This window comes from Hemiscyllium ocellatum, chromosome 8 (genome assembly GCF_020745735.1).
Source record: "Hemiscyllium ocellatum isolate sHemOce1 chromosome 8, sHemOce1.pat.X.cur, whole genome shotgun sequence".
NCBI classification, from domain to species: domain Eukaryota; kingdom Metazoa; phylum Chordata; class Chondrichthyes; order Orectolobiformes; family Hemiscylliidae; genus Hemiscyllium; species Hemiscyllium ocellatum.
In genome coordinates, this window is record NC_083408.1 from 90,441,083 (window position 1) to 90,466,911 (window position 25,829).

Genomic DNA, 25,829 nt, shown 5'->3' on the forward strand with positions numbered 1-25,829 from the left:
AAAATGATGTGCACAACATATTTTCTTGACAAATTCAAAAGCTTTGCAAACAAAATATGTCTTACTTTCTTCCTCCTAAGGATCAAGATAGTGTCACCAATTAAGAATTGTCCATTATTAGTTTCACCAAAACTGAAGCACTGGAAATTCTCTCTCTACATTTGAAACCTTTGACTAATGGTCATTATATTTTCCTAAAATTAGATTCAGCAGGAACATTCTGTAAAATAATTAAAACGCTTGTCAGTGTAATGCACTTATGGTCCCTATCAGTATGATATGGAAATGCAAAGTTCTGAGCTTGTGCTATTTTCAATGCATCGCAGAAGTGGTGTTGTTTTGTGAAAGAGCTAGTCTGTTCTTTTAATATGACTTGGTGTTCTGAACACCCAGTATTACTAATACTCTTATCACCAGTGGTTCATTTTTATTCAGTTGGCATCATATTTACATTGTCGAGAGTGTGGTGCTAGAAAAGCACGGCAAGTCAGGCAGCATTCGAGGAGCAGGAGAATCGACGTTTTGGGCAAGAGCCCTTCATCAGGAATGAGGCATGTGAGCTGAGGGGTAGAGAGATAAATGGGAGGGTGGGGTGGGGCTGGGGGCAAGGTAGGTGAGAGTGTGATAGGTAGATAGAAGTGTTGATAATGGTGATAGGTCGGAGAGAAGGGTGGAGCGGATAGGTGGGAAGGAAGATGGACAGGTAGCACAGGTCATGAGGGTGGTGCTGAGCTGGAAGGTTGAAATTGTGATAAGATGGTGAGGAACCTAGTGAAATCCATATTGATGCCATGTGGTTGGAGTGTCCCAAGGTGGAAGATGAAGCATTCTTCCTCCAGGTGTCGGGTGGTTAGTGTGGCGACGGAGGAGGTCCAGGACCTGCATGTCCTTGGCAGAGTGGGAGGGTGAGTTGATGTGTTTGGCCATGGGGCGGTGGGGTTGGTTGGTGTGGGTGTCCCAGAGATGTTCTCTGAAGCGCTCTGCAAGTAGGCATCCTGTATTCCCAATGTGGAGGAGACTGCATTGGGAGCAATGGATACAGTAAATCACATTTACTTTTCCAGCACCATGCTCTGACCTCTGATCTCCATCATCTGCAGTCCTTGCTTTCTCGTAGTTAATCATATTTACATTGGCCAACTCTTTCTGATCCGGATCAGAAACCGCATTTCTGAGTCTGATAAAACAAAAACTGGGCATTTACCTTTAGACAATTTCTCCCCACAAATCTGTGTCCTGGAGTCTTCTGTTCCAGAGCAGTTTAGGTGACTCCAACTGTCTTTGAAAACAGGAACACAGAAGATCACATCCTACTACGTGCCCTTTTCAGCAGTACCCTAATTCTGTGATTTAAAGGTTGTGTAGCTAATTGCAAAGCTACTGAGAGGTGGGTGAAGCAATAGGAGTTTGGGTAGGTGAGGGAGTCAGGGAACAGTCATGTGGATCAGGGTCTTTCATTTATTCTCAGGATGTGGGCATTGCTTGCTAGTCCAGTATTTATTACCCATCCCTAATTGGCCAGAAGGCAGTTAAGAATCAACCAGGTTGCTGTGAATCTGGAGTTACACATCGGTCAGACCAGGCGAGGAAAGCAGGTTTCCTTCCCTAAAGAACATAAGTGAACCAGGGATTAAAGTGGCTCAAGGGGTCTGGTCAGGAGGGGTTGTTGTGTTTGGCTAAACCAGGAGGCGTTGGTATTGGGTCAGCTGAAGCAGTGCATCAAGTTGGGCCAGGGTTTTGGCTCAGTGGTTGGGGCTATTGCGTCCAGAGGTGTCAGGGATTGGTACTGGATGTAGTCAGGGGGTGGGGTCAGGGGTCAGTCACCTAACTGGGTCAATAGTATAAAAGTTTCCTCCAAGGTTTTTAGCTAACTAATAATTTTAAGTGGGTCGAAGTCTTCCAAAATCCCGAAATCACACTCCAAGTTCAGACCATTCCAGGTGCCAATATCCAGGAAATTCCCAGAGTCAGCTGCATTGGGATTTACCCAAGCTCCTGACAGACATCTCGGATCCACACTGGCATAATATCTATTTCCTCTTTTGAATTCTTAAGGCCACACCTCTTATATTTTAGCTTAGACTTTTAAAAAATTTCCAATTAATGTAAATGAAGTAACATCGGTAAAACAGGCTGGTGAGCTCAGGTAAATAATTATTGAATTCTTTGTTTAAAGAAGCAATTTTGGCAAGGTAGTTTAAAAACATATTTGAACCATAAGTGACTGATCAGATCATGTTATCGCTTCTGCTAGTTTTTCTTACTTTATTTCAGTTTTGATGGAAATCAACACTGAAAATGTGCGTCAAATTGAATTTGCATTGTGACACATGGTATAGTATCTGTCAGTGTAGCCACCACAAAGCTGCACGCAGTCTTCGTAGCAAACTATTTAAAGTACTTTACACCTGTCTTTTAAGTGTCCTTCAAATCCAAATCGTTTTGATCACTAGATCACAGATAGCTTAGAAGATTTATTGTACCATTTTAGGGATTTAAACATCTTTCTTAGCAGAGAATAGATACATGAGATTAATAACTTATTTATTGGTTAAGCGTTAATCGATTGCTTGTGATAGGCTTTCCAAATTGTGATGCCTACGCAAACTCTTGTTTGTAGTCTCTCCAGATAGAACTCAAAGAAACTGGCTATACAAATGGCTCGCATATTGATTAATGTGGCAAATTTTCTGGAATTTGATTCTCCACGTGTGATGTGTGTGTCAACTATTTCACTTCGTGCCAAATGTTGAAATTTATAAAATCAGAGAGTTGGCTGATTAAGTCACAGTTGCTGGTGCAAAAAAAAACATGAGACTGAATCATTATGAGCACAAAGAAGCCAAAATGAAATCCAAGATACTTGAGGAAAATTTCCATTATTTTATATTCATGAACTCTAAACTGAACATAAATGTCATCTTAAAGGAAGATCTTTTTTCTGTATATCAGGATTACGTTGTTGTCTTTCTGTTATACCTATTCAGCCATAGTTAAGTGGCAGCACTCATGCATGAAATTGAAGATTGAATTGTTCAGTTATTGAGAGAAGCCGATAATAATTCTGTTGCCAATCATGTGGAGTAAAGGGCTAACAATACATTTATTCTAAGAATAGCTACTGAGCATGTGCTTAAGCAGCTGAGTCATACTGACATCACATTACACGGTGCAGGCATTTAAGGGTGCAGGGTTCCAGAGATAGCCTGTCTTTGCAGCTCTTCTACATTTGTTACATTTAATAAAGTTTGTTGATGATAACAAATATGAGTGTAGACATCCTTCTATCAACAGCCCAGACTCAATCATACAACAGATCATGCTAAATAAGATATACCAGCCATTCAATTCACCACAATTACAACTAACGGTGGCACAGTGGTTAGCACTGCTGCCTCACAGCGCCTGAGACCCTGGTTCAATTCCCGACTCAGGCGACTGACTGTGTGGAGTTTGCACGTTCTCCCCGTGTCTGCGTGGGTTTCCTCCAGGTGCTCCGGTTTCCTCCCACAGTCACAAAGATGTGCGGGTCAGGTGAATTGGCCATGCTAAATTGCCCGTAGTGTTAGGTAAGGGGTAAATGTAGGGGTATGGGTGGATTTTGCTTCGGTGGGTCGGTGTGGACTTGTTGGGCCGAAGGGCCTGTTTCCACACTGTAAGTCTAATCTAATCTAATCTAACATTTGTAATCTAACAATTGCCTTCCACTGATGGTATGAAACTAGGCTTTCATGTCCATCTGTAACAGTCATGTGATGATCCACTCGCTGGATATGTACTGCTCCATCAATATTCAAAAATCTCAACGCTATCCATGACAAAACAACCCACTTGACTGGTATCCCACCCATCCAACTTCAACGTTTATTCTCTCAACCTCTAATGCACAATGTGTACCATCTTCAAGATGTACTGCAGCAATTCTGCAAGGCTCCAGCAAGATCTGCCAAACCCTAATTAATGGTTGAGGATGAGGGCAGTAGATGCATTTGGAAAATCATATCTCACTAACCTGGCTGAGTTTTTTGAAGAGGTGACAAAGGAGATTGATGAGGGAAGAGTGGTATACGCTTTCTATATGGACTTCAGCAAGGCTTTTGATAAGGTTCTGCATGGTAGAGTGGTTAGTATGATTAGATAACATGGAATCCAGGGGGAATTGGCCAGTTGGATACAAAATTGACTTGAAGGTAGGAGACTGAGGGTGGTGATGGAGGGTTGTTTTTCAGACCAGAGGTGTATGACCAATATTGTGTCACAAGGATCAGTGCTTTTCATCATTTATATAAATGATTTGGTTGTGAATATAGGAAGTATATATAAGTTTGAAGATGACACCAAAATTGTTGGTGTAATGGTTATTTCAGACTACAACAGGACCTTGAGCAGATGAGCCACTGGCCCGAGGAGTGGCAGGTGGAGTTTAATTCATTTTGGTATTTTGGTTGTATATTGAACTTTGGTAAGGCAAACCAGGGTAGGATTTATCCACTTAACGGTAGGGCTTTGGGGTGTGTTGTTGAACAAAGAAACATGGGGTATGGGTACATAATACCTTGAAAGTGGTGTCACAGGTAGACAGGGTGGTGAAGAAGGCGTTTGGCACCCTTGCCTTTACTAGCCAGTATATTGAGTATAAGAATTGGGATATCGAATTGCGGCTGTACAGGACATTGGTTAGGTCACTTTTAAATCCTGTGTACAATTCTGGTCACCCTTCTGTAAGAAGACTGTAGTTAAACTTGAGAGTGTGCAGAAATGATTTTCAAGGATGTTGCCAGGACTGGAGGGTTTGAGTTATTGTAAAAGACTGAATAGGTTGGGTTTTTTTTTCCCTTAAGTGTCAGAAGCTAAGTGGTGACCTTATAGAGGTTTATAAAATCATGAGGGGCATGGATAGGGTGAATAGTCATTTCCTGAGGATTGGTGGGGTGGGGGTGGGGGACGTGGTGTGGGAGGGTGGTCTCCAAAACCAGACGGCATAGATTTAGGGTGAGAAGGTAAGGATTGAAAAAGGACCTGAGACGTAATTTTTTCTCACAGAAGGTGGTGCATGTATGGAACAAGCTGCCAGAGGAAGTGGTGGAGCCTGGTACAATTACATTTTTTTAGATTTTTTTTAGATTAGATACCCTACAGAATGGAAACAGGCCCTCAGTCCAACAAGTTCACACTGACCCTCTGAAGAGTAACCCACCCAGACCCATTCCCCTACATTTAATCCTGACTAATGCACCTAACACTACAGGCAATTTAACATGGCCAATTCACCTGATCTGCACATCTTTGGATTGTGGGAGGAGACCAGAGCACCGAGGGAAAACGTTCAAACTCCACACAGACAGTTGCCTGAGGCAGGAATCAAACTCGGGTCCCTGGTGCTGTGAGACAGCAGTATAACCACTGAGCTACCATGCTGCCCTGAAGACATCTGGATTGATCCAGGAATAGGAAGAGTTTAGAAGGATATGGGCCAAACACTGGCAAATAGGACTAAGTCAGATTGGAATGTCTGGTCAGCATGGATGAGTTGGAGCAAATGGTCTGTTTCCATGCTGTGTGACTCTATGACTTTGAGAACAATACCACCTGCAAATTCCTCCTCAAGTCATACAACATCCTGACTTATAACAATGCCATTGTTCCTTCATGTTGAGGAGTCAAAATCCTGGAACTTCCTTCCATACAGCACTGTGGACTGCACTAGATCGTGTGAACAACTCACATCCACCTATTCAAGAGTAATTGGAATATGCAATAAATATTGTCCTAGCTAGTGACATATGTCCTGTGAAAGAATATAAAAATAGTAATGATGCAATGGAATTATCTTTTTGTCCTGATCTTACTGTGTTACATGCTTGTCAGACAATTGATTATATTTGCCTTTTTTCTGTATGCAGGTAACCGTAACAGGGTATACACTCGGGATTCCAGATATTATCATGGGAATAACATTTCTGGCAGCAGGAACAAGTGTTCCAGATTGCATGGCTAGTTTAATAGTGGCCAGACAAGGTAGATAAGTATTTCATGATTTTACACTGGTGTGTTAATGAAACATTGTGCTAACTTTGACCAGCTCAGCTGAGATTCATCCACAATGTTGTTCCAGCAGCCCAATGCATCATTAAAAACATTGCACCTGTTTGATCAATAGAATTGATTTCTCTTTTTTACAAGAATTGAGGTTAATATTGATAGCCTTCATGCTTTAGAAATTTTACCTTGTCAGATTTCAGCATCTTAGAAATCTAATTATACAGAATCCTCCTTTAAATTAGTTGGATTGAATAATAGGTCAAGTTTGTTATTTTTCTTTTATCAGCTGGGTTTAGATGAGTCAGTGTAACTTGAAGAGAACTCGTTCTCACTGGTGTTCATGAGTGGAAGAAAATTGAAACTGTTGTATAAAAAATACAGCTGTAAGAATCATAAACGGGTGTTATAATGGATCCAATTTTTGAGGACTTGAGTTTGAATGGTTGTAGAGATGCCTGGAGTGTTTATTTAACAAGGTCAATGAAAGGTCATTGGAATGATGTTTCTCAAAAACCACAAGATTCCAGATAACTGCTGATTTTGGTTACTTGAAGTTACTTTAATGAAAACACCAGAATCTTTTGATGACTGGGTTTTATAACTATTCTTTTCGAACAATGCTTTGCAAGCGTCAAGTTTTCAGTTGGCCAAAGCCTGCTGGGGAACAGACTGCTCAATTTGTGACTCCTGTCTTTGAAGCACCTTTGCTGATTATCCCTTTGAAGACTGACTGGAAGACGTTGCAATATATTGCTTCCTGAGAAAGCTGTATCTGTTAAGATCCCAGAAACCACTACTTGTGTTTTGTGATGCCTGTCCTCACATGTGGTAGAATGCCAGTCCAACAGGCATCTGAATGTTACACACCTTAGTTATTTTGTTTTCCAAGAATTTAGACTTATTGGCCAAAAGCATTTCTTTTTCCCAGAGTAAATCTCTGTTGAGAGAAATCGGTTTTGTTTTCCTTTACTCAATGCATATGTTTCTACTTGTTTTTGGGCTATTTGGATGAATAAACATTTACATTTTCATATTCTAAATTAAATATTTTAGTCAGTTTATCATCTTCATTGAATAGGATTTGGTTTACAATAAATCATTAATTTTGTAACTAACCAAAGAAATCTGGATCATGGATCTTTCTTATATTTCTCTGTTTTTAACTTAAAATATGATTGATGATGTCAGTTTTCCACAAAGTTAGTTTGTGAACTGTGCCCTGTACAAAATATAACAATGGTAAATATTTGAAAATGAGTGGATAAGAACCTTAACAAAGACTGCCATCTATTTTTCCCCCCAGTGGTATGTTGATTGAGCAGTTATTTGAACCCCTCAGCTGAAGGGTGAGAGTGGCAGCCATCAGGAAGGTCTAAAGAGGTCAACAATGGTCTCTCTCCTTGAATCAGAGCATAAAACACTCCACTGTTAATAGTTTTTTATCCCTGATAGAAGGCCCTACTCATCATAGAATCATACAACATAGAACAGTATAGCACAGTACAGGTCCTTCCGCCCTTGATGTTGTGCTGGCCTTTTATCCTACTCTAAGATCAAACTCACCTACTATCTTTCATGTTACTAACATCCATGTGCCTATGCAAGAGTCGCTTAAATGTCCCTAATGTATCTGACTCTACTACTACTGCTGGCAGTGTATTCCACTCACCCACCACTCTCTCACATCTCCCCGAAAACTTCCTCCAATCACCTTAAAATTATGACTCCACATGATAGCCATTTCTGCCATGGGAAAAAGTTTCTGACTATCCACTCTATCTATGCCTCTCATCATCTTATACACTTCTACCAAGTCACCTCTCATCCTTCTTCACTCCAATGAGAAAAGCCCTAGGTTCCTCAACCTTTCTTCATAAGACATGCCCCCAATCCAGGCAGCATCCTGGTAAATCACCTCTGCACCCTCTCGAAAGCCTCCACATCTTTTATATAATGAGGTGACCAGAACTGAACACAATATTCCAAGTGTGGTCTATAGAGCTGCAGCATAACCTCACGGCTCTTAAACTCAATCCCCATGCATTTGAACATACAAAAACAAGCTTGTTCTTTTCAAATGCAGTGCACTTCAGAGGAATATCAAACCTCATGACACTCCGTTGATATGCCTCAATAAAACTTTTGCAGACTTAAACATTGGTATTATCTCGGTAAAATTCCAAAACATGTGTTTTAATGGATTTTGTTCACAGAAATGTCCTTAAAAGTTACTAATACTTCATCAATTGTTGGGTAGACAGCATGTCAGACTTTTATAGCTGTTTATTTTGTTTAGGGATGGGTGACATGGCAGTGTCGAATACAGTGGGAAGCAATGTCTTTGACATTCTTGTAGGCCTAGGTCTGCCTTGGGGTCTTCAGACAATGGTTATTAACACCGGTTCTGTTGTAAGTATATTTTACTCTTTCTGCTCAACAGTTCAGTTGCTGTTCACACTTAGATACCTTTACTTTCTCATTGTTCTTTGTGGATTTGGGAAGCACAAGGCTTAAAAAAAAAATTGATCCTAAAAATGTTGCCTTATAAAGAAATAGTATGAAAATGAATGCTTGCAGTCCAATTCATTAACATGGTCTTTTCTTCACGATTATTAAGTCTGATTTATAAATCAGTCTTTGATTTGATCCCTGGAATTAACATCTAAGTTTTGGGATGAGCAGTAAACATTAAACTTCAATTATATTTAAAATGTATTATGCATCTGCTTGTGTATCATGTATTCAAATTATATTTAATTACTTCATTAGCTAAGGCTTCCTTCTGCTATCATACTGTGATCATTTTGCATTTCTCATGATGGGGAAATAAAACATCTACCTGCCTCAGAGGCGAGAATGCTTTCACTGAGAATGAATTCTTTCATAAAAATAAAAAAGGTGGAAAGTATTATCCCAAATTTCCATCTCCAGCTAAAATCACAGTTAAAAATACTGAGCTCACCAGGAAATGTTCTCCTAAGCAGATGACCAACTCAAGTGCTGTTGAACTGACCCTGAGGCAAGTATTCCTTAGTGATACTGCAGTATATCCTGGATCTTGTGATTGAAAGGTTTCATTTTATTTTACAGGTGCACATCAATAGCAGAGGACTTGTTTATTCTGTCATACTTCTTCTAGGATCTGTAGCACTCACGGTAAGTATACTACTTTCCACAAACACAAATATTCCCGTGAGGTGCAGTTTGTATCTCCAGATTCTGATATTAGAAAAGTAATGTCTTGAAATCTCCTGACTGAAGTAATAGCTGACAGTTTTCAGTGCCATATTGTGCCTTCTACTGGAACTGCATTGACAGTACATCTGGAAATGATGGCTTCAGGCTGGAGGACAGGGAAAGTACCATTGGGAGCAATGATTTGGAGATGCCGGTGTTAGCCTGGGGTGTACAAAGTTAAAAATCACAACACCAAGTTATAATCCAACAGGTTCATTTGGAAGCAAAGTAAACCTTCCAAATAAACCTGTTGGACTATAACCTGGTGCTGTGTGATTTTTAACATTGGGAGCAATGTACAGTTAGTTAATTTAAACATATTTTGAACATGATGGGAGAATGCTAGGAACATAGGTGCTGGATATTTAGAGTTGAAAAATGTGGCACAGGAAAAGCACAGCAAATCAGCAGCATCTGAGGAGCAGCAGAATCGATATTTCGGGCACATTCAGTCCATCATAGGAGACTGTCTGACCTCCTGGAGTAGTCAAAACTAGTCCAGGGAATTGTATTTGCCCTGATTAATGTGAGTCCTGTGGCTTCCACCCAAATCAGAAACAGATCCAACTCTGTTTTGAAATAATTCAGCAAATCAGGGTTCACCTATTCAACAGCTCCACTATTTTTCAGGAAAACAGGAATAATGCAACATCCATGTGATCCATCTAGTTTTGCCGTTAGTAACTGTGATCCTCTTGAATCTATCCTGTTGAGAGACGATTATTTGCGTAAACATAATTTGGTCACTCGACTCAATCACTCAAAACATGCTGTTGCTGGAAAAGCACAGCAGGTCAGGTAGCATCTGAGGAGCAGGAGAATCGACATTTTGGGCATAAGCCCTTCATCAGGAATTTGGAGGTTGAGGAAGGGGGGCTGGGAGATAAATAGGGGGGTGGGGTGGGGGTGAGGTAGCTGGGAAGGCAATAGGTAGATGCAAGTGGTGGGGAGTTTGGTGGTGATGGTGATAGAATGAAGGGGAGGGTGGAGCAGTTGGGTGGGAAGGTAAAATGGGCAGGTAGGACAATTCAAGAGACTGGTGCTGAGCTGGAGGGCAAGAGGGCGGTGTCAATCACTTAAAGCCTACACTTGTCGAAAATAGAGGGATCCAACTCATTTCAGGCTTACCCGGCTAAATGAGCTTTAACTGGAATTTAAAACAATGGCACATACTGCACACTTTCTAAAGCAATATTCCCCATTGTGTGAGGAAGCCAAACCTGGACACAGTTTTAACTGAAGCCTCACCAAGCTAATGAATGATTCCAAAACTGTAAACTTTTAGTTATATTGAATAGAACTGCACTTATAACCCAGAAATGTATTTATTTTCACAATAAGGGATGAGCCATAGAAGTTTAGAAATTGATTAACTAAATATCTGCTCCTCTTTTCCTTCACCACTGCCTTTAATTCTCTTCATTTTTAAGACATGAGCATATTTAATATTTTAACTGCCCACATGTGGAGCAATACGTTTTGTAGCTAGACATCATTTGTTATGAAGACACTCGATCCTTAAACATATCTTGATCTAATTGTTTAGTTAAGTTTCCTCAATAGTTCTAATTCTTAATGCACCTTGTTTTTATCAAGCTGAAGGCTGTAATTGATAATCTGGGAGCTGTGTTTATCAGTTTGATGATGGCTTTATTAGTTTGGGAGCTGTATTTATCAATCTAATTACTACAGTTTTGAGTGTGAGAGCTGTGTTCATTATTCTGATGGTGCATTTATTAGTTTGAGAGCTGTACTCATCAGGTTAATGTTAGCTTTCACCAGTCTGGCAGCTGTATTTATCAGTTTGGGACCTGTATTATCCAAGTTTCCATCATTGCGCTGCATTTTACAAACTAAGAATTTGATTATCCGTTCTGACTGTTACTTATCATTGAATGTTAAATTTAGCAGCTTGGCAGTCTTGTATTTAGTGGTCTCGTGTGCCTGTCCTGGGACGTTATTAAGAATTTGCAATAGCCTACATTTGAAAATAATATTCCATCTCTCTGTTCAACAGTAACAGGAGGCTGAAGCTTTCTTTGATTTCTATCAGTCATCCTTACCGGTCTGATGTCTCTATTTATCATTCCAAACCCTACACGTGCAATTTAGTACCATGACTTGGCAGATTGTGAGGTATACAGACAAGTCTAAAATAATCATTACAGTCAGCACACCCTTGGATGTAAATATAATCTGACAGCATTACTGTCAGTGTGAAGTCCACCTGAGCTTGCCCCCAGAACGACTGGTTCACTGTTGATCGGATTCATCTGACGCAGTCCTGGCAACTGCTAGGACTGTGTTCTGATACAAACACTGTAAATAAGAAATTGAGAGCCAGCTATTTGACTTGGAAAGTGTCACATCTGTGCAAAATTCTATCATAATCTAATGTCTACCAGAGTCAGATATGTGTCAGTGAGAATCAACAGCTGATTAGGGTCATACTCGGCGTAAAGGCAGATGGTCATGGTTGCTGGAGGTCAGTCATCTCAGCTGCAGAACATCTCTGCAGGTGTTCCACAGGGCAATGTCCTCAACCCAACCATCTTCAGCTGCTTCCTCAATGACATTCCCTCTGAAGTGAGAATGTTCACCAATAATTGCCTAGTGTTCGGCATCATTCGCAACTCCTCAGGTACTGAAGCAATCCATGTCCAAATGTAACAAAGTGTGGACAATGCTAAAGTTTGGGTTGAGAACTGACAAGGAAGATCTCCATGCCTCTAACAATAAACCAGGGAGACCTTGCCAACCATCTTTGAGGCAATTCTTCCCAGACAGAAACTGCGAAAGGGCAGTCTGGCTGGCAGCGACTGACCTGAATTGGGGATAGCTGGGCTTTAAACCCGACACTGGTGGTGGGAACCCTGAAAGTGATGGCTGTGATGTGTAGCTCTGTCTCTGGCAAGCACAGCATAGCGCTGAGCTGCGGTGAGGTGTTGGGCATATATAATGAGATGAGTAGCAAAGAATTGCATGAGAAAACTCACCAAAGCTTACGGAGAGAAACCCTTCATGAAACTTCCTAAAATCAGAAAAGTCACCCCGTAGCTTTTAAAACTAAGATTTTTAGTGAATTTTGAGATTTGTAGCTCAGGTTGAGGTTTTGGATGTAGGTTTGCTGACTGAGCTGGAAGGTTCATTTCCAGATGTTTCATTACCCTACTAGGTAACATCTTCAGTGGGCCTCAGGTGAAGCCATGCTGAAAATTCCTGCTTTCTATTTATATGTTTGGGTTTGTTTGGGTTGGTGATGTCCTTTCCTGTGGTGATGTTATTTCCTGTGGTGAAGTCACTTCCTGTTCTTTTCCTCGGGGGTAGTAGATGGGATCAAACTCGATATGTTTGTTGATAGAGGTCCGGATGGAATGCCGTGCTTCTAGGAATTCTCGTGCGTGTCTTTGTTTGGTTTGTCCTAGGATGGATGTGTTGTCCCAGTCGAAGTGGTGTCCTTCTTCATCCGTATGTGAGGATACTAGTGAAAGAGGGTCATGTCTTTTTGTGACTAGATGGTGTTCATGTATCCTAGTGGCTAGTTTTCTGCCTGTTTGTCCAATGCAGTGTTTGTTACAGTCCTTGCATGATATTTTGTAAATGACGTTCATTTTGCTTGTTGTCTGTATAGGGTCTTTCAAGTTCATTAGCTGCTGTTTTAGTGTGTTGGTGGGTTTGTGTGCTATTATGATGCCAAGGGATCTGAATAGTCTGGCAGTCATTTCCAAGATGTCTTTGATGTATGGGAGAGTGGTTAGGGATGTGTTTTGTCTGCTTATTTGGATTTGTTGCTGAGAAATCGGTGGACCGTGTTCATTGGGTACCCATTCTTTTTGAATACACAGTATAGGTGATTTTCCTCTGCTCTGTGTAGTTCCTCTGTGCTGCAGTGTGTGTTGGCTCATTGAAATAATATTCTGATGCAGCTTTGTTTGTGGACGTTGGGCTGATTGCTTCTGTAATTCAATATTTGGTCCGTATGTGTTGTTTTCATGTAGACGCTGGTTTGAAGTTCCCCATTGGCTGTTTGCTTTACTGTGACATGTGTCCTTGTTGATGAAGTTAGTGGCGTTTGGTGTATGTGTCTTTAGGTCTTCTAATAGTGTAGTCAGTGTTTCCTTGGCCAGGTTAATGTTGATTGATGTAAACAGGCTGTTACAACAAAGGAGACTATTATTTCATCCTCTTCTATCTTAGTGTCTTTGATGGTCTTCAAGAATTCTTGGGTGGAGTGGCGTGAGTCTTCTACTAAGTGTTTTAGTCTTTGGTGTAGCTCCTTGCCCAAGATGGGTCGGAGGGGGGCTCCTGTTTGTGAATTTTGGGTAATCCGTAGAAGCGTGGTGTGTTGGATCTGTCTGGTTTCATTAATCCGAGCCAAGGATAGTATCATCAAGTTCGTGGGCCTATGCCTTACCACACACTTCACCTTCAACAACAAAACCTACAGACAAACCAGAGACTCGAACAAACAGCTCTGCCAACCATCCAACCCAAACTTGTGTCTGCTATGTGGATGACACATTTGTCATCACTAAATGAAACAAATTAGAGGAAATCTTCAAGACCATCAATAATACCCTTACTGGCATAAAATTCACTAAAGAGAAACTGCCATTTCTAGATGTCACAGTAGAGCGATTATTTCAAAGAACCAATACACACTCCAGTCCAGAAGAACTATGCAGAGCAGAGAAAAATCACCTTTACCGCTTATTCAAAATAAACACAGTCCACCAATTTCTCAGCGACAAAACCAAACAAGCAGACAAAACACATCCAGAAACCCCAGCCACTCTCCCCTACATCAAAGACATCTCAGAAATGACTGCCAGACTACTCAGACCCCTTGGCATCATGGTAGCCCACAAACCCACCAACACATTGAAACAGCAGCTAATGAATTTGAAAGACCCTATACAGACAACAAGCAAAACTAATGCCATTTACAAAATACCGTGCAAGGACTGTAACAAACACTATGTTGCAGAAACAGATAGAAAGCCAGCCACCAGGATACATGAACAGAATACACCAACTAGCCACAAAAAGACATGACCCTCTCTCACTAGTATCCTCACATACAGATGAGGAAGGACACAGTTTTGACTGGGACAACACATCCATCCTAGAACAAGCCAAACAAAGACACGCACATGAATTCCTAGAAGCATGGCATTCCAACCAGAACTCTATCAACAAACACATCGAGTTAGATCCCATATACCATCACCTGAGAAAAGGAACAGGAAGTACTTTCACCACGGGAAAAACATCACCACAGGAAATGACATCACCAACCCAAAGAAACCCAAACACATAAATATAAAGCAGGAATTTTCAGCATAGCTTCACCTGAGGCCCACTGAAGATGTTACCTAGTAGGGTAATGAAACGTCTGGAAATGAACCTTCCAGCTCAGTCAGCAAACCTACATCCATAATATTTTCAGTCTGACAAGAAAAGAAATTAAGGAGCAACAAATGTTGAAATATATTGTGACCAGCAATGACAAATGAATGAAATAATGTTTGTAAATGTTTGCATACAAAGCAGAAACGTTTACTTATTTTTCTTAAGGTCAAATTGTATGTTTCTTTTCGCCTGCTGGTTGTTGTGGCCATTGCCACTGATTTTGCCGGAATTATCTTCTGATAATAAATAAGGTTCTGATAATCTTCTGATGAGGTTTGTGCCTTACTGTGTGGCATTTTACTTCAAACACAAAGGCTATTCTCATGTACCTTTGGCAAGGGTGAGCAATAGTGGCTAATGGAGAGGACTATAATTAACTGTGGACAGACTTCAGACACTTGCCATTTCATCGAAAAATTTGTTTACCCGTCATAAGCACGAAAATTATTTTAGGAGCTCAATGTAGTTAAATGCTGGAATGTAAAATATTAGTTGATAAAAATGCTAAATTCATGTTGAACACTATCAACTCCTAACATAGATTACTGCCTTCAAGACAATGTGATTGCATATCCTTTACTCTATGCTAACTGTGTATACATATATATTTGTATTTGTGGTTCTAGGTGGCTGGTATCCACGTGAATGGATGGAAACTGGATACAAAGCTTGGTATTTATGTGCTCATCCTCTATGCTATCTTCTTGTGTTTCTCAATAATGATCGAATTCAATGTGTTTACCTTTGTCAACCTGCCAATGTGCCAAGACAGCATTTAAGCAGATTGGACAGCAACTGGAGATCATCGAACAGAATTTTTCTGTGGCTGTCCTTGCATTTCCTTCTTTCATGCATTAAGAATGGTTTGTGACTATTTTGGAAGGTAAATGAGCTTTTACCACAGAGCCAAAGCTAATATTTGAAAAGAAAGCCTGCTGACTAATTGCTGTGTATTGAAGTCCAATAAGGAGTTCTGGCTCCCTCATATGGAGCTTTAATGAAATACACTTGTAAATTATTGACTTATCTACCACATCCTGAGGGGAGAATTTCACCTGGATTTCCTGTTAATTTTATAGCCTCCTGCTTGTGCACACAAGCACAAAATTATAGTGTATTTATTAAACAGCAAGAGTGCTACAAATCACTTTATTTTTCAAGGGACTTCACCACATATGTTTTGTGTGGGAAGAATTTATTAGGCAGACCTTTCTGACCTATTTTTATTAGGCCACAATACAAGAGTGGCAAATTGTCTCTGTTCGGTAACTTAAAGAGTATATATTGGAATTGTATGGACGAACAAGATTATTTGTATATTTGGTGATAGTAATCCAATAATGAAAGAAGATGCAAACATTCTTGTAAATTTTAATAACAAAGTATATATCCTGATTTTAAGTTTGAATTTTGATTCATATGTATTTTGATATTATGTTATATATACATATACATATATAGAAAGAACATACTAAAGACAGAGTTCCTTTTATCAAAAGAAGAACTTTGTATACACATTTTTAAACATTTAATTCATTTGTTCCAGTTATGATGGACATGGATGAATTTATTCTTGGACTGAATTGTAAAGTGCAATATAGACCTTACATCAATTTTACGATATTTTGGCAATATAAATAGTACTTCTGTATGTTTCCCTCACTGCCATACATAACAAGAATCTAAATAGAACTGTTTGATATTTTTAACAGGTCTTTCATTACAGCCTTGGAAAACTAAAGAAAAGGGATGTTAACCCTTTAATTTGTATATTTTCACATTTATTGGTTGCTTTCTGAATGAAAGGCAATGGGCAAAGAGCAGATGAATCTTTTTTGTGAATAAGAGCAACAGGATTTAGTTATATGGTGTTTAGTAACATCGTTAAAAACATCTTTTAAAAGATGTTTTTGTTTCTATTATGAACTTTGAGCATAAATTTACATTTTTTAAATGTAAGACTGGCAATGGCTTTTTTAAAAAAATCTCTGGCAAATCTGCATTTTGCTTTTAGTAAGCTTTGAACTAAATGTTAATCTTGGAAAATGACAAATGAGCAGACATATTTAAACATACGTACAGACTTAATTATTCACTCCATGGAACTATGTATTACACAGAAAGGAATATCTGGAGATAACTTCCCTGTCAGTGACTAAGTTATTGCTGAGCTATTCTGCATACTTTTGACATGAGCAGGAGATAGATTCATAGAGATGTACAGCACAGAAACAGACCCTTCAGTCCAACCCGTCCATGCCAACCTGCTATCCCAACCCAATCTAGTCCTACCTGCCAGCACCTGGCCCATATCTCTCCAAACCCTTCCTATTCATATACCTGCCCAGATCCCTTTTAAATGTTGCAATTGTACCAGCCTCCACCACTTTCTCTGGCAGTTCACTCCATACGCGTACCACCCTCTGAGTGAAAAAGTTGCCTCTTAGGTCTCTTTTATATCTTTCCCCTCTCACCCTAAACCTATGCCCTCTAGTTCTGGACCCTCCCAGCATGGATATTCTTACACAAGTCAGGAGACTTTTTGTAAAAAAATGGCTGCCCATACCATTTTAATCTGCTAAGCGGGCTATGTTAGAATTCAGGCTGGGCGACTCTGGAGTGAGATTGGAGTCTGCCTGTTTCAGAGAGGGCTGCATGGAAGACGTGACATTGTGCAATGACACTGAATTAAAGTTTGAGACTTGGAAGAAACATAAAATACTCCCCAGCCCTCACACCCTCTCACTCCTTCCCTCAAGCATGCACTATGCGATCACACACCACTTGTACCACCACCATTGCACCTATACCTGGCCTGCCAGCCTTTGTCCCTACAATCACCTCAGTTACTCTTTACAACCTCCATGATAACTTGGTGCCAACTCCTGTTCCTCATCCACTACCATACACCTATTATGTCAATCCATCTGGTATCCATCATGTACAAATCTCAGGATTGATCTTGAATGAGATAAAATAAAATTCTAAGTACGTATTGTAGTCTTCACTATATTGAGAGAAACACTATCTTTTATGAAAATCCATTCACATTCTCTCAATGCTATAACATCTTAAAAGAACAAGCATTTCATTAAAGTGCTCAATCCCTTGGGAATATTGGAATTATTTTAAAGCTTTGATAACCCCTTTTAGTTGTCAATGCACTGTGAAGTGGCAGACAACCTACTGTCATAATGGATGGTTATGAAATCACTAATGCAGCAGTAATACTTTATTGGAAGTCCTCAGGCTTATGTCAACAAGCTTAAATGTGTATTTGTCCACAGACTGTCCTACCTGTCCATCTTCCTTCCCACCTATCTGCTCCACCCTCCTTTCTGACCTTTCATCTTCATGCCCACCTTCATCTACCTACAGCATTTCCAGCTACCTTTCCCCAGCCCCCCCCCCCCCTCCCATTTATCTCTCAGCCCCCTTGAGCAACACCCCATTCTTGATGAAGGGCTTATGCTCGATATATTGACTTTCCTGCTCCTCTGATGTTACCTGACCAGCTATGCTTTACCAGCACTGCACTCTTCGAGACTTAAATAACAAGTAATGTTCTTTAAAACTCCAGATCATTTTTCAAAGTCTAATTGCCTTGACAGTTTGAAAACTTCCTTTGAAGTTGATTTTGACAGGTCTTCTCCTCTTGACATTTTGAGAGATCTTTTTGATAGGTACTCTTGCCACTTTTAACACATCTTTACTATTGATTCGAACAGTTCTAATTAGATTATGCACCTTTTATGGAAATTCATGCCTACATTTAACAATTTCAAATGGCACCTTACCTTGGTCACTTAACTTCCTCTAGAGGTCACCTTACCTCCAAAAAAGGGCATCTACCCTCTCTAGAACATTTCCAAAAGGGTAGATGCCCTTTTCAAAATGATTAGTAGTAAGTGAGGACTGTAGATGCTGGAGCTCAGAGTCGAATAGCATGGCTCTGGAAAAGCACAGCAGATTAGGCAGCTTCCAAGGAGCAGGGGAGTCGACATTTCAGGCATAAGCCCTTCATCAGTCAATTGCCTTGCTCCTCGAATGCTGCCTGACCTGCTGTGCTTTTCCAGCACTACACTTTTCGACTCTTTCAAAAGTATACCTGAGATAGGGTGTGTCACTCAGGTCTATGATGAGGAGATTTTCTTTCTTAATTAGAAGGCTGTAAACCTTTAGAATTCTCTACCGCAGAGGACTATGGTGGCTCTGTTTTTGAGTACGTTTAAGCTAGAAATTGATAGACTTCTGATTACCAGCGATGTATAGGATTATAGGGATGGGGTGGATGAAGGAAATGTTGATCATATTGAATGGTTGGGCAGGCTCAAAGGGCTGTACAACCTGCTCATGTTCCTGTGGTGCATAGAGTTGAGATCTGTTCAAATCAGGCCTAATCTGTAAAGTCACACAGAAGTGGAGGCAGCTGATGATTGACGTGGCCAGTTGCCTCCATGCATGTGTGAGTGCAAACGTGACCTTCTCCCCCTCTCCTTGAAAAAGGGATGTGCCATGTTTGGAGGGCAGGACCTGAAATGTTTGAGTGCATCCACATTTTCAACACAAGGGAGTCTCTGTCATGGTGAAAATAGAGGCCAAAGTGTCATATTTTGTCCTACTGTGACTAGTTTGAATTGAGCCTATTGTCTACTATCTGCAAATGCACACATAGTCTTCGTTTAAAGGGATTCTGGTTAGTGGAGGGGGGGAAGGGGGGAGGGGGAGGGGGGATGGTGGGCGTGTTTCGCACATAATCCAATCCTGTTTTATAGTGAATGCAACCTAGCTTTCACATCTTCGACACCATTTTAATGGTACCATGGCAATAAAAAGGCTATGCGCAAAAACTGAATGTTTGCACATTGAGACGCCAATTAAAACATTTCAATTTGTAGTTTCACTGATTCGGTCTTTATGATTTCTTCCTGTTTGAGAGCTCCTTGGATTGTTAAACTGTAGTTTCACCTTCTGGGTTTTGTTACAAGCCCAGGAATGAACAAAGACTGCACACAGCCCGATGCAGAGAAAACTGCAGAGTTCTGGTGTTATAAAGGAGCATTTCACTTTGTATGCTCACAAAGGTTCTCAGTCTGAAAGGACATCTTCAGAAGATAGACTTAATTGTTATCAACCTGCTATTTTAAGCAAGTTTAAAAAATGCTGCAATAACAGTGTTAGCATAATTGGGAATACCATAATAATTGTAATGTTCCCAATGATTAATAGGTAAGTGAATTGCAAACTCTGGTATGGACCCAGATAATTGATTCCTAGGTTCTTTGTTGATCTCGAATGAGGCAGCCAAATTCCTGTTTCATTTGTCAACTCTGAAGGAGTAAATAAATTATTCAGGATTGCCCTCTGCAAATTACTGTGCAGCAATCCTTACTATGAAGGGTGTCCTTGTTTCCACCCCAGCTCTGACATCTTCTCATAATGAGCTCCACAGTCTTACTGCCTGAAGTCAGACCAGACTACGATCCAGGTCTGGAGGACTTCTCACAACCATGTACTGATCCCAGCACGCGTTAGTGCCTTCAGCAAAGAAAATTCCCCAGGGAAACTGATGTTCAGTTTTCCACTTCCTGTGAAATGCTGTGAATATGGAAATCTGAAGCATTATCAAAAAATGCTAGAAAAAGGGTCAGCCGAACAAGCAGCATCAATGGAGAGTGAGACCGAGTTAACATTTCGGGTCTGTGACCTTTCTTTGGAATTGGAAACAGCTTTAAATTGGCCCACTAAAGCCCTCCGAATAAAAGTTGTTGCTATGGATGCACACAAGGTCCTGGCTAACCCATCTTTGAAACATGCAGATCATCCTTTGTTCCAGTGTTTTTCAAAATTATTTCCAAATATCACTGTATCAGTGACTTTACATACGATTTCCACCCTTTGCCCAACTTCTCATAATCCATCACCAATTCCTCTCTTCCGTAACATATGCTTCTGGTCTGCATGTCGGGGAATGACCATTGATGAACATTCACTGGGCTGGACGCTGTAGGGATTTGATGGCAGTGGGAGGTAATTAAGCCCAGCAAGTTGCCTGACTACTGTCTGCCCACTCATACCTGCCACAGTGCAGATATATAAGTGGGGACCACTTGGGCAACTGTCCGCCAGTAAGGCAAATAAGAGCCCAGAGTGGGCAATTGACGTCCACTTATCAGCCTTATCTTTCTGCCCTCAGAATTGAACTGGTGGCAGAGGTGTCCATCATATGTCCCCAGCCCAGCAGATAACCTTGCTCATATATTGGTGTGGAGGGTCAATGAGATGCGGAACCATTCTTACTGGGCCCCCTGAACCGATCAGAAGTTCCTTCCTTCCCTTCTAGGATGTCTTCCCCCCAGAACCACTCCCCCTCATCCACCATCACCAGTGGTTAGCACTGCTGCCTCATAGCACCAGGGATCCAGGTTCCATCCCAACCACAGGCAACAGTCTATGTGGAGTTTGCACATCCTCCTGATGTCCGGGTGCTCTGGTTTCCTTCCACAGTCCAAAGATGTGCAGGTTAGGTGAATTGGTCATGGGAAATGCTGATTATAGGCATAGGAGAGGGAGTGGATCTGGGTTCAATGCTGTTCAGACGGTTGCTGTGGACTTGATGGGTGGAATGGCTTGCCTCTAAAATCCCATACCCCTGCCCCCTTCACTTGTCCTGCCAAACTGGCACGCATCAAATCCCCTACCCAAACAATGACTCAAATCCTAATCAGGCTGGTGATTGGCTGACAACTCTCTGAGCTGGGCCTTCCTATTTCTGACAGTCATTAATCCCACCTCTACCTTACTGCTAATGGTCACTTGACCATTAAATGGCTGTGAGGCAACTGGTGTTCCACTCATCATTTCCCCACAACCTCCAACCTTTAACTGGCAGAGCGGGAATCCAATATCTCATAGACTTCATACCTTAAGAGCACATCAACTCCCACAATTACTTTGATGACATTTCCTCGCAGCCTGCTTTCTGTAAAGGCTACATATTCAATTTCCCCCATTTCTCCATCTGTTCGGATACTATAACCTACATATTATCATTTCTAATGTGTTTTTCTCTTTCTTTAACTGAAGATACTGCATCATCATAGTTGACAGGGTCCTCAACTGCATTTGTTTCATTTCATCTATTTCTGTTCTCACACTTTCATCCTCCATCTCAGACCCACAATAGTGTTCCCCTGACCTCACCTCCTACACCACAAATTTTTATATTCAATGGACATTTCTGCCACGTTCACATTGTAATGCCTCCACAAAACACATCTTGCCCTTCCCTCCACTTTCAGCATTCTGACAGGGCTGTAGCCTTTGTGATACTCTTGACTCACTGCTCAATCACCTCTCCACACCTCCTCTCCTTCACAGGGCACAGGAAATGGAACACCTGCTCTCCCTCACATCTTCATGGACCCAAATGTTCCTTCCAGGTGAAGCAATGACTTACACATTTTTTTTTCAATTTAGTATATGGTATTGTCTGCTCTCAATGAAATTTCCTCGACACTGGGGAAAAGAAATGCCTACTGGGTAGCCATTTTGCTTTTTGTTCAGTCAAATACCTATCACCCTGAGCTCTGCTAACTTGGCATTTTGATTCCCCTCCTGTGACTTTTCTGTCCTTTACCAGCTCCAATTAGGCTCAACGCTAGCACAAGGAACATTATTTCATTTTTCATCTGCACCCTTTACTGACTTCAGGACTTGAAAAGTTCATATCGTACCACATATATAATTTTGTTTCCTTTTTTCCTTTCTGATTCTGTTTCTCTTTCATGTTCTTTTTCTTTCCTTTTTTGCCACTATTCAACATCCTGCCATTTACACACACTCAAACACACCTTTTGCTCTTGCACTGGTCCTATTGCTACTCACTGTGACCTTGCACCTGAACCCTTTTATCTCTTCACCCTGTCATAGACTTTTCCCTTATTATCGTTTCTCACCATCTCCCCTTTTACTTGCTAATTGACCTATGACAGTTCTAATGTTTTAATTTAGATTCCGTATAGCACGGAAACAAACCCTTCGGTCCATGCCGACCAGATATCCTAAATTAATCTAGTCCCATTTGCCAGCATTTGGCCCATATCCCTCTCAACCCTTCCTATTCATATACCCATCCACATGCCTTTCAAATGTTGTAATTGTACCAGCCTCCACCGCTTCCTCTGGCAGCTCATTCCATACACGCACTTTTCTAACGATAAAAAGGTTTTGACCTGAAACATTAACTCTTCTTCCCTTTTCTCAAATGCTGCCAGATGCTGTTGTGTATTTCCAGCATTTTCTGTTTCCATTTCAACATTTTGTGCTGCTTTGTAAAAATGCTGACGTCAGTCATCAGTGGGTTGATGAGCTGGATGTTTCCATGTTACAGCTTGAGAACAAGGCCTGAAAATGAATTGTTGAGATAGGGAACAATCTTGTGATTTATTGACATAATGTACATTGAAATGGGTAACTACAAGGCAGCATGATGACATGGGATTGTAAGATATGGTTTGAGGTCTTGTGATTAAGTCATAGAGTCATAGAGATGTACAGCATGGAAACAGACCCTTCGGTCCAACCCGTCCATGCCGACTGAATATGCTAACCCAATCTGGTCCCACCTGCCAACACCGGTCCATATCCCTCAAAACCCTTCCTATTCATAAACCCATCCAAATGCCTCTTAAATATTGCAATTGTACCAGCTTCCACCAGTTCCTCTGGCAGCTCATTCCATACTTGGACCACCCTCTGCATGAAAACGTTTCCCCTTAGGTCCCTTTTATATCTTTCCCCTCTCACCCTAAACCTATGCCCTCCGATTCTGGCCTCCTCCACCCCAGGGAAAAGACTTTGTCTATTTATCCTATCCATGCTCCTCATAATTTTATAAACCTCTATAAGGTGACCCCTCAGCCTCTGATGCTCCAGGGAAAACAGTCTCAGTCTGTTCAGCCTCTCCCCACAGTTCAAATCCTCCAACCCTGACAACATCCTTGTAAATCTTTTCTGAATCCTTTCAAGTTTCACATCTTTCCGATAGGAAGGAGACCAGAATTGCAGACAATATTCCAACAGTGTCCTAACCAATATCCTGTACAGCCACACCATGACGTCCCAACTCCTGTACTCAATACTCTGATCAATAAAAGAAAGTATATTGCTGACTTGACAAATACCTGATCACAACAGTGATATTATAGTGAGGTAGTGCATGCTTCCTAGTTCCCTATAATGAGCAAGAAAAAAATTGAAGGAAGGATCATCCAATGGCTCGCATGCACATTACAGTTGAGACTGGTAAAAATGGCTATTTGTTGGGACCTGACTGGGGAGGGGAATATAATCAATTTGAGTTTAAATAATGCACAAAATGCTCCCAGGATTCATTCTTGCGAGCTTATTCTTCAATCTGCCCTTCAACATCCAAATAATCCCACAAGAAGAGAATGTGGGCCCACACAATCAGTTACAGTCAGGTAGACACAGCAGGTGACATTATACCTTAACCTACGGGATGTGCTCTGTCCCAACAAGAGAAAGTTAACCATTTGTATAGAAACCAATAACCCTCCCTAACGTGAATAAACCCAGACCAAAATAACACTTGTTTTTTAGTTGTGGTATTGCTCTAACATGAACTTTGCAATCAAATTAAAAGTCTGCAATGTGAAATTGGTTGATCAGGTACATTCTATGTACATTCACTGTATGATTAATCCAACATGGATACACCCATCCCCTATAATCATTGTGCAATAGATTCCACAAACATGTAGGCAATTTATTGAAAACATCATTCTAAAATCAGCAAAGTTTATTTCTAATTATTTGTTTTTTGGGATATGGGTGGTACTGGTAAATCGGTATTTATTGCCCAACTCTTGATGTTCTTGACAAATGAAGAATGAACCACATAGAACTGGAGCCAATATACCAATCATACCAGGTGGAGGAAGCAGATCTGCTTCCCTCAGATACTGTAGTCAGCTAACTGGGTTTTAACAACAAAAGGAAAACGCACAAAGAAAATTCAGGAAATCAATAGCACAGCTAAGATTAGCTGGTTGAGTGAGTGTGATTATGTAAATTGAGTGGCACCTTTTTACATAAATATAACAGATTGTCTTAATTAGTTTTGCATTGTAGTATTTAAGCTACCTGAATTGATTTTTCAAGCTCACATCACTGTGGACATCATTGTCGAAATCAGTGATGGCTCGAGTGAGCAGTATAGAGATAACATTTCAATGTAATGATGATGAAATAAATGGAGGTCTTCCCTCCATAAATGAAGATTCAAGGTTATATTATGGGATTTTCAAAATGTGAAGTTTTATAATTAAAAAGGATTATATTTAAGGTCCTATGAAAAAGAGCTGATGACTATATTGTTGAAATGGAATCAGATGTGGAAAGAGAAATAGTATTTTTCTGGCATGTGCTCTTACTCTATTTGTTGTTTGATATTTTGAGTAAGTTCAGTAAAAGGAGAGTTTATTAAAAGCTTGTTTATAAGGACACTGGATATTTTATTAGGTTTTTTAAAGAATTCATGTATTCTGCACTGTTGCTGGTGTTTCCAAAGCCAATTTTGCTCAAGATGTTATGTAATGAGAAAGGGTCATATCACTTGAGATCTCTTGAGAGATGCTCTATGGCCTGCTGAGTGTCTCCAGAACATTTTGTTATTGTTTTGAATTTCAAACATCTTTAATTTTTTTTTCATTTACTGTACATTATGTATTGTCTTATTCAGATTTCATTGTCATCCATGTAAAGCCTACAAAACTCTGGTGTTTGTTAAAAAATACTGAATATAACACGAATTAATCTAAATTTTTCATTAAAAATCAACTAAAGTAAAATGAAACTAGTAGATTATTTTGTAAATCTCACATAGGTATTTATCATAGATATCAATGATGAAACCACTGTTCTCCTGCTTTGAGTCTCTCAGTCACAGCTGTGGAGTTTATCCTTCTTGCACAGAATATGTTAACACTGAATTCCTCATTCAACACTCATTCTAATCACCTACAAAAATTGGGTTGCAGCTTCTCCCACTCACTGTGAACTATAAATGATCCTTTTCCTCATGGTAAACTCTGGATTGTTTCATAGTAAAATTT

The 25,829-nt window shown here is 40.4% G+C and overlaps 1 protein-coding gene across 1 annotated transcript in view; it reads left to right on the plus strand.

The window, feature by feature from the left end:
* Positions 1 to 15,470, plus strand: part of LOC132818210 (sodium/potassium/calcium exchanger 4-like) — a 105,684-nt gene extending 90,214 nt beyond the window's left edge. The window contains exons 12-15 of the mRNA XM_060828990.1: positions 5,904 to 6,018; positions 8,339 to 8,451; positions 9,133 to 9,198; positions 15,318 to 15,470. Coding sequence (XP_060684973.1) covers positions 5,904 to 6,018; positions 8,339 to 8,451; positions 9,133 to 9,198; positions 15,318 to 15,470 — 447 coding nt within the window. The remainder of the gene's footprint in view (positions 1 to 5,903; positions 6,019 to 8,338; positions 8,452 to 9,132; positions 9,199 to 15,317) is intronic.
* Positions 15,471 to 25,829: the final 10,359 nt, after the last annotated feature.